Source organism: Motacilla alba, chromosome 2 (genome assembly GCF_015832195.1).
Source record: "Motacilla alba alba isolate MOTALB_02 chromosome 2, Motacilla_alba_V1.0_pri, whole genome shotgun sequence".
Taxonomy (NCBI): Eukaryota; Metazoa; Chordata; class Aves; order Passeriformes; family Motacillidae; genus Motacilla; species Motacilla alba.
The window spans coordinates 8357672-8368289 of NC_052017.1; the positions used below are offsets into that span (position 1 = coordinate 8357672).

General features: G+C 37.6%; 1 protein-coding gene across 6 annotated transcripts in view; it reads right to left on the minus strand.

Moving 5' to 3' along the window:
* The window catches only part of LMBR1 (limb development membrane protein 1), a 67974-nt gene that overhangs the window by 25387 nt on the left and 31969 nt on the right, over positions 1–10618 (minus strand). For 5 of the 6 annotated variants that reach the window (XM_038126538.1, XM_038126512.1, XM_038126521.1 and 2 more), the window contains 2 exons: positions 463–589; positions 181–249 (listed from right to left, as the gene is read on the minus strand). In XM_038126538.1, coding sequence (XP_037982466.1) covers positions 181–249; positions 463–589 — 196 coding nt within the window. Of the gene's footprint in view, positions 1–180; positions 250–462; positions 590–10480; positions 10533–10618 lie in introns of all 6 variants that reach the window. The other variant, XM_038126555.1, reaches the window with a different exon arrangement.

Here is a 10618-nt window from a genome sequence, read left to right on the forward strand (position 1 = left end):
CTTCAGAACCCAAACCTAACAAATTCACAGCTAAATTTAAATTTAATCAGAAAAAGAAAATTCCACTCTACTTTCACAATCAAAAAGTTTCCTTTGACCATAAAAAATTGAACACAATACACAAAAAATCCCCCCACCATAATATCATTCATCTTTTGGAATAATGAGGAAAATACTTACACAGCAGTAACAAGCATCCCATGAGTGATATACAGGAATATAAATACGGGAGGTAGAATTCCCAGAGGTCTGTAAAGAAAACATTGAGCACAGCTTTAGCTAATTACCAAGAGGCTACTTATGACACAGAATTTAACATCAAAATGGTGCTGACTGAATTAAGACACTTTCTTCACAACCTGTGCAATACTCACATAGCATGTACTAGAAATACATTCAACTGGAAACCTGCATTTCTGTATTTACAATGAAACTGGGTGAAGGTCCTTTTGCATTCCATACCATATAAAGACTCCATACTGGCAGCATCATTGTCTATGAGTGCTGAAGCCACCCATACGATTCCAAGGATAAGCAGTGCAAGAAGAATGAGCATTACAAGGGTTTCCAAAATCCGTGCTCTGATGCCCTATGGGCAGAAGAGGGGAGAGGGAGGAAAAAAAGCACAGCCAAGAAGTTTAAATTGGGTATTTTCAAACGTTTTTAAAATTACAAGTAAATAGCAGATCCTTCTTCCTAAATACATACTCACATTTTATCATAGACAAAAGCATAACATGTAATGCACATTTAAAAGGTAGTGCATAAAAAAGGAAGTACTTATAGCTTTAGAGTGCCCAGATTGCATTTTTCCCCTTAAACCCATAGAAAAACGTTTTGAATTGCATATGCCTTACAGTTCTCATTAATCTCATTATTCCATAAAGTACTCTTTATACCGTATGATTTTGTTCGAGCATTTTTAAAAGATGGATTACTTTTCTAATACTTTCAGCAAAGAAAGTGGATTAGCAAAATTTTATCTATGATTCCAATCAAGGGAATGGAAAACCAATTATGGCAAATAGCCAAATGGCCCGGCAAGCATTAAACCCCGCGCAGGTCCAATGCAGCAATTCCCCTGAAGCGCTCGGCAGCCGGCAGTCTGCGGAGCCCTCCAGCGCTCGGCCGCGGGACTGCCGCTCCCCGCTCCCGGCTCCCGCCCGGCGCACGCAAAGCTCACCCGTGAGAATGGAACCACGCTCCCGCAGCTGATGCTACATTCGCAAATATATATGCACCAAATGACACCAAAAAATCAGATTTGCTTTCTACTGCTAACGCTCATTTAACTAATTTTGAGTAATAGAGTGATTGGGATGTTTTCTTCAGGCATCCAGGTCATTAAGGAACTATCAGACTGATATTTAAATAATAATTTTACTTTTTTTTTCTCTGTTTGCCAGTATACATCTCCATGAGCAAATCCAACTTGTTTTTCATACAGGTTCACCCCAGCTTGGGGATATTTCATTGCAAAGACTACTTGATAGTTAAAAAACAGAACATTTGTTTTATTTTATTATTTTTTTTCTATTTTTATCACATCTTCCCTTGCTGCTTAACTAAGGGGTTACTTAAGGGTAATCTTTATATGACATTTACTCTAAAAATTGTGCTCTCTACATAATCACTGCATCCAACCATGAACGAGGACCCCAGGCATCCTAACCATGAGCAGGGATCTCTTGCAGCACACCAGCTCCTCCCCTCCACCAGTCCTCTGCAGAACAGGAAGATTACCACTGACAACTCTCTCCATTCTGCTCAGGGCAGAAGAATTTTTATATTGCACAGCACACACACAGACTAGGATTCACACTCATTTAGATACACTGAAATCGTAACACTTTAAAGAACTTTGGTGAAGTGATAAATAGAAATATTCTGTCATAGACACTAATGAATACTTGGTAATGGTCCAGGATAAAAAAGAAATTAAGACACTTAAAGCACATAGGTAAATACTTAATCTCAATTAGGCACCCATAAGACTGTGCCCTATGAAAACATTAATGTTTCAGGCACATTAGTTCATACTTACTTTAGAGTACCTGCCAAATAGCTGCTATTTGAAAGGAATGAAAGGTACAGAATTTTCCCCCGTGCACATGGAGAAAACCTCTGGAGAATCACAGAATGACTGAGGTTGGCAAGGACCTTCAGAGGTCACCTGGTCCATCCCCAGCTCAAGCAGAGACACCTAAAGCTGGTTGCCCAGGAATCTGTTCAGGACCTCCAAGCTTGGAGACTCCAAAACCTCTCTGGACAACCTCTGGCTTCATTTTCAGTAAGACAAGCTGGCCCCTGGAGTACTTCTATTTCAAGGCAGACAAATTTTCATTTGACATTTACTTTTCAATGGCCAAATAATACTGGGATTGTGATTAAGTTGGAGCAGTTTAAAAAAAAAAAGTCACAAAACACACAAAATGTAATTAAGTTTGACATTATAAAATTAAATGGACAATGGAAATGCATATTAAAGCGGTGGGCTTTCATACACCCCCTGCTGTACACTAAGAATACTGCTACAACTTCAGGTTGCATTTCTGTGCATGAGGGGAAAGGGCTGGAAAAGAAATAAAAGAAGTAAGAAGACCTGGAAAAATATATTCCTTGTCTAAAAATCTTGTCTAACACAAAGCCTACAATTAGAAAGACTATTTGCCACTCTAAGATTAGAAAATTTGAATCTGGAACCAGGACACACTTTCATCAATGGAAACAGATGAAGTAATATAAAGCATGGCTGGTTCTTCAAACATTCCCTGAAGATACCAGAGAAAAAAAAAGAGTGACATGAACAGAGAGAAGGGGCTCAGAAAGCACCCTCACTTCTGCACACACTTGGGGTTATTCCTACTCTCCAGGGACATGCAGAGAAGAGGGAAGGCTGTGTACACCAAGAAGAAGAAAGATAAACTGGACCACAAAGAACAAAATTATAAAACTAATGCATGCTAAAAAGAAAGGCAGAAGAGTTGATAAGAGTCTGATCTTTGGTCTTCAGTTCATACATCAACTTCTCTGCTTGTCAGTAAATGAGAGGGAGGGACACATTCCCTAAGTGGACTCAGGATCAGTGTTTAGGAAGCATGAACACCCGCCAGTTTGAAGAAAGGCAGTACTTCTCTTTCTCAACAGCGATTTTGGTTTTAGTAACTCTCCACTTTAATGCCCTTTTCCATGAAGGTATCCAGAATAAAGCATCAATTGCACTACAAGCCTGTAACAGTATCTCTGGTAACAGCTGAACAGGAAAACAAAACACACCCAACACTATACAAATTCTTCCAGCTGAGTTTCAGATTATCCATAAAGCAAAAGCCACTCCTGAAAGTCAATGCCCCACGCGGTTCCCTACTGTCCCTAAGAAGAAGTCTGACACCTTGCAGGCTGAATGACACATTAAAGGAGTCTTTTGTGGAAGATGAAAAAAAATATGATAAATAAAAACGTTTGGAAGCAAATTACTATAATCCAATAGAAACTGTAATTTAGCTGTTTACCAAGAAAACTGGGGGGAAAAAATGACAGATTATACCCTCAAACTCCCAACTTCTTTTTTTTAAACTTCAAAGTTTCACAGCTTATGAGTCCAGAGCTCACCTACACTTTCATTCACAGCATATTTTCAAAATCCACCAAGCTCTTTAACACGAGCACTTAACCAAGTGAAGCATTTTATTAAAGGAAAGATATTTAACACATCAATCCCAGCAGACTGCAACTTGCCAGGAGCTCAGTAATATCTGTCATCTTCTCTCTGCACTAATGGGGGGAGTGAAAAAAAAAGGAGCATTCGAAGCTCTCAAGGCCTGCCTGCAAATAAAAGCTGTCCTACAAACACATCCTAAGGATCTTGTGGTTTGTACAGCCTTAGAGATACCTGACTCTCAGACTTCTAATTCTTTAAAATTCAATTGTCAAGATAATCAGAAGTTTTTATAGCTTAATCCTGAGCTACTTATGCTGCCTGGAGCACCAGCCTAAGGGTTCATGTTTCCAGAAAAGCTTAATTTTAGCAGGAAATATTTTAATTATTTTAGAAGTGTTCTGACAAATTTTTAATTGCTACTCTGTATCATAAAAATCTTACCATGTTTCTTTTCTATTATGATTAACACAGATAAGTCATCACAGATGACAAATAGCCAAAAGATATTTAAAAACAGCACATGGCCAAAAAAGATAATTCTTCATCTGAAAAACCCAATGAAGTACAAATGGCAACAACAGTCCTGAAGGAATAACAGATGTCATACAAGCAACTCAATTACCAAGAAAACCACCTCTCCCCTGCAGTACATTTGTGTTGAGGGATGACTATTATGCCACTTACAACACATTAAGACTTTTCCTGATATATGTGTCAACACATAACACCTAGAAACTGGTTTTACTTTAGAAGATAACGTGTGGTGATAGGTCCTTACAGCTTTTCAATAAAGAAAAGGAAAATTTCTTGATAATGGAGACAAAAGTGTCGAGGTTTTTTTCCCCCCATTTAAAATTCTGTAACTACTTTGAATTATTCAAATGTAACAACACAAAATGCTTTGCCATTAATCTGGCACCAGTAACAAGCGAAGACCTTGCTCTGCACACTGGCTGTCCACCAGGTTTCAGGCCTCTCACACAACCAGCAGTTAGCACAGGGATCTCTCCTGACTCACAAGGACAGTGCAAGAAACCTCCTGCCTGCTCCTCTCTCCATTAAGAGCCGCATGAAAACTCTGTTAAGTTTAGAAAGTTTAACTCTGACAACTGCCATTCTAGCAAAGCTAAGCTAAGAAAGGTAATGTTATCTTCCAAGCAGTGGCACAACCCTGGGCCAGAAAATCACAAGTTATTTTTTGTGACAGAATTATTAAATAAATGAAAGCAATCAAGCCATTTGCTGCTGATTTTTTGCTCTGTCAGTAGTGAGGAGAAACACAATTATTATTCTTCAGAAATTTAAGCATAGTTTTTAATGCTGTCTAATGCTATATGTATTTTAACATATGCATTGAGATATTTACCAAGAGTTCTTTTGTTTTAATGCTGATGAATGATTAGAAAACCCTTCAGTATGTTATCAGCTCTTTTTGCAAGAGGCAAAATTCCTGGTAAAGTGAAAGAACTACAGCCCCATACTTAAAGAAAAAGCATTTCTTTGTTGGAACATTACCTGACTATAGAGATTTTGATGAACAAATTATTAGCTCCTATTAAATTGACCTTTTTGGATCTACATTGCTAATGCAGGACACAGAATGGCTTTTATTAATTCTACATTTTAACCTGGCTGCAAACTGTGCAAGATAAAAATAATAGAACACCCTATCATCAATGAAATAAAAATTACACGTTACACACAAAACCAGAGAGTGCTAACTAAGTTTCTATGGTGCTGAATATGTGCACACAGTTCTGCTTGGACATCTTGACCTCTTGCAAAGTAGGTAAACATCACTTTTTACACCATGCCCTGACCCATGGGGAAAGCCTGGGAAACATTTCTGCAATCATGGCACATTTAAAGTACACACGACGCCCATTGTTCTCACGTGACAGAAAGGAGTCTTAGTAACCTCAAGATTTGTTCAGTGAGGGGCTGATGGCAACAAACACACGTGATAACATCTGCAGGAGAAGTGGAGGCACTAAAAAAGGGAGAATTACACTGGGTATGAGGTTGGGGATGTTATATATTAACCCCAATTACATTTTTTAGCATGTGACACCCCCTCTTTCTCAATTTATTAGCATTAGTGAAGAGATGAGTGCCAAGCCTTTCACCCCTTTCTATGGTTTGACACCAGACTTGGAGCAATCCTTGCTGTGACCTATTCAAGACAGTCCACAAACAAGTTTTTAATAAGTAAGGGGAACAATTTTGCATCAGGCAACATTAAAAACATTCTACATTTAGCACACTGATATTTAGTCAAGGGGTCACTACCTCCTGAGACTACACTAATTACTAAGTCAAAACCAAATGCTTTAGTTTAAGGAAAACTCAGTTAATTTTAAAAACGTAGCTGCTAATGACTCAGAATCTTCATGATGCAAGCTAAGAAATTTTACTCAAGAAGTAATATATTCAGATATCAGATTCAAGTAAGTAGGGGAAAAAGAAAACCAACATTTCCTTGCCCGTTCAAGAATCAAATACGTCAGACTATAACTAGCACTGACTGTGTCTTCCCCTACACCACCTCTTCCCTCACAGAAACTTCACAGCCTATAGGGATTTTAAGATTAAAATCACAAGTATATTTTAAAGCTTTTATTTATTTTCCACACAATAAAAACATGGAAAAGTCAGTGATAAAACATCCCAGCAACTTTCAGCTGATTTTTCTGTTAGTATCTTTTCTCAAATGGTTTCACAGTTGTTACCATGCTGTCAATGGAGCAAGAGTAGGCAGCCAAAATACTGAAGTCTATCAAACTTAACAGCCACACAGGATAAGTAACAAAATCCAGAAAAATAAAGTTTTGTTGGAAAAAAACCTAAAACTGTTTATTTGGGTACTGGCTAAAGACATGTAACAATAGGCATTAGAGTTATGCCTGCCAAGTAGGAAGTGAAGGACCAAAACTCCCTCAAGTAGAGCTCAAGAAAAAGATGTCTTGACTCAATAGCCTGGGGAGGAGGCCATCTATTCAAGATCCTGTACACTCAACTGCAGTGACTCCTCTGCCAAAGAAAACTTATGCTCCCTCTTCAGTGTCCCAGAGAAGCATCCAAACCACAATGTTATAGCACAGTTTGGGGTCCATACCCCAAACTATCCTGTTGACACCACTGCACACAAATAACTCAGTGAAATAACCTGAGAACCAAGAAGGACTCCTTGCAGACTTGAGTCCTTGGGACCAGAATTAAAAACAGTTCTTTCTCACTTTTTTCCCTGAGATCAATTTAATTATCCAATGCAAGATGGACTCCAGTGAGAATAAGGTGGGATTCATTTATTGCCTAGCAGTTAAGGTGCTGTTTCAAATACATGAATTGAAATCACTTAAGCCAAGAGCTGGCACTTCCACATTGGGCATCACTCTTGTAAATTTAACAGAGAAATAATACATTTGAAGTATTATTGCTTACAAATTTTGTATCACAATACATACTAAAATACAGAATACATACCAATTTCTTAAAATGAGGAAAAGCTAGACAGAATAGCAGCCAAAATGCAGGCAGACACTAACTGGAAAAAAATAATTACAACCTTCAGCTGTCAGATCCACATGACTACCCTGCTGCAGCCTGCCCTAAAAGGGATGGATACATATCTGTGGACGTCCAAACCAAACCTTCTGGGGAGAAGGGAAATAAGAAATTAAAGGATAATCACAGTAAAATGGTCACTGTCCCAGTCTTACCCCTTTCCCCCACAGGTTTGCTCTGTTGTTCCATTCACAAGCCCAGCTCTCACTAATTAGCTCTCAGACAATCCACTCCCTCCACCTACCAAGTTTCCCAGACTTTCCAATGCCACCTGCAACAACAACATGGGAGCTGTGGGATTTCTGACACTATGAGTCTCCCTCTAATCACTTACTTCTGGATCAGAAAGAATCTTTCCTCCTAGACTGGCCTGATAGGAAGATAAATAGATGTTTTCCAACTTTTTTGTAGCTTGGCAGAGCATTAAGATAAGTAACATTAAGTATAAAGAAAGACTTGGAATTTGTGATTGTGTTTCTGGCAGAACGAAACCCTGAAGACAGTTACCAAAAGCAAATGACATGTACAAGCACAAAGGTCACTTTTAATGCTCTAAAATAAGTAAATAAAACAAAAGTAAATCCCCTGAAGTCATGTCTATTACTAATGCCCTGAGAGGGTGAATAAGCCCAAGAAGAAAGCACACTTCTAGGAACTGGCCAAAGCACCAGAATGCTAGAAGTTCTTATTAATAAGCTGGGAAACTCTTGAAAAAGGTACAAAAAAAACCCAAAAAACAGGGATGGGAGAAAGTCGTTGGTTCTGCCTCCTCCCCTCCTTTGTAAATAAAATTGTTGTCTGCCTCACAGATTTTCACTACAGATGTGTAAGCTCCTTCCTCGTCAGTGCAAAATAAACAATTCCTAATATAGAGCAATTAATAATGTGAAGTAATTTTAGTAATATTAAATAAGTAATACAGACTACAGGTCTAAATATCATGTGGTTATCAGTATCAAAAACCCACTGCTTTCAGAGAAGGAATGAAAAGTGGTGTCTGCCTAGTAAAGTTTCATTTAATAAATGAAAACCCATTAGAAAAACATTTATTGCCTTTCAGTGATTAAGACAATTATATTAAACCTTTCAACTATTAGTATAAAATTCCCTGGAAATTTTCTTCTGTGAATTAAAATTACAATTACAGTAAATCTGTATTTTTACATTTAATTATAAAGCAACAAAAGTGCATAAATAGACTTAAAGTAGAGACAAAGTTTTGCTTGTTCTGAACAGTCATTACTTGACAACAATGGAGACTCAAATGAAGACACTGACTAATGTGGAAATACTTAAATATTCAACTCTTAATAAGATTGTCCTCATGCAAAAACCAGCCACTTTTATAAAATAAATTATATCCTCCAACTAAAACTAACAGCAAATCAATATAATGTTTCCGACCATTTATTGAAATAATTCCAAACACACTGAGATGGGAAGATGCTCACATTGCCTCTTGAAGGCTCTAACTCAGATATGCCAAATTCTTTTCCTTTTCCATTGACTAAGAAAGGGGTCTGAATCACAGCCACTTCAGGGATCTTGCATGTGTGAATACTTCCTTCCCAAAGGATGGCAAATTTTTCCATTAAACACTTCAGTTTTAAATTAAATTGCTACATGAATTCTATTATAAACTGACAAGTAAAACCAGAAAAAAAAATAAAAAATAAATACATCTCTGGGTTTTTAGATACACAGCTGTAATCTACCACAAACAGAAGGGTCTATAGAGGGCATTAAGAATGCTCTAAAAATAAGTGTCTTATGAAGAAAAAATATTTTAGAAGCCAGTGCTTCAATTTACATCAGTAATAAGAGATTCAAGCTTAGCATTGGTGGCTGTACCATCTGGACACTTCACAAGTAGAAGTATTTAACATGTTTAAACATGTTTTAACATTTTTTCTCATGCAGAACTCTGTAAGCTACCCTGAAACCAAATTAAAACTGTAAAAAAAAAAAATTATCCACTACAAGAGCAGCAGAGGAAAATATTATCTTCTTATTCCATTTGCAGGCTTCCAACTACGTGTTAAGGCTGTTAGCAGAAACTGTGGAAATTCTACAAAGCATAACCTTGCTACATACAGCACAAATGTGCAAGTTCAGGGCAACGTAGGCGTGGGGAAAGCACAAAAGTTCAGCAATGCAGCCCATTCCTGCCTGGGGTGAGGTGGAATAACTAATGCTCCAGTGCTAGCTTCCAAAACTGAGTTGTTTTACAGATGCCTCTACCTACTCATAATGTGTCACCTAATGCAGTTTCTCACAGCATGCTGGAGAAGTCAGGCAGAAAACCACATTTCAAAATAACATCATTTTCTTTGGGCAGTATTTTTACCCCAGTATTACTAACAATATTACTCAGTTCATCTTGCTGTTAGTAATATTGGGGTAAAAGTACATCATCAGCTCAACTATGAATTTCCACAGCTCAAACACATTAAAATACTGCAAGAACACAAACTAACCTGACACATTTTGATTTTCTATTGATATTACAGAATTGGTCACAAAAAGTAATTATAATCTCAATTCCATTCACAGCTGCAGAAAGGCTGAACCCCTGCCCAGATAACGAAGTGGCAGAGAGGCAGCCAGTGCAGAAAAGCTGGACCAAATAAACTTTACCATCAGCTTATCTCCTGGTAGCCTACTTTTTGTACCTTACACTGAGGCCTCTTTAAACGAAGTACCATCTAATTTATGGAAGCAACCAACTGACATTTAACTACTTCAATGAAACGGAGCACAGATCACATCTCATCACATCTTGATCCAATGTGTGCAACAACCAACATTCCCTTATTTCCCCCTCAGCTGTCCCCAGATACAGAACTGTTACTTATATTCAAAAAACCACAGATCTCCTATGCTAATATAAAAAAGGCAGATTTTTGCCTACAATGTCCTCAGCTGACTTAAGCAAAAAATCTTGAAAAAAACCTGATAAAATATTTTATATCTCTACAAAACCAAATTCACATTAAGCCATTATTCCTCACCTAGCAAGTTTCTCTCTCCTGGCCACTGATTCTTGAATTTCTTTTTATCTCACTCTTAGTGAAACATGGTATGGCCTTAAGCTGACAAATACATGGATGTTATTTACCTGTCCTGCACAGCCTTTGATCCTAAATGTCTAAATGCAGACATTTAGGCAAAAAAAAAAAAAAAAATGTTTTGAAGTCAAGATTTTGAAATACAAAAAAATAACACAACCAGGATTCCCAACCTCTTTTGACTTACCTTTAGTAATTTTCATGCTCTTACAGCCATTGTGAAAGGACAGCAGACATCACTGCAAACAGACATCACTTTTACAAAGGTATTTTTATTTCACACTAGCCTACTGTAGAGTCACAAATTCCAGTCACAGATTCACAA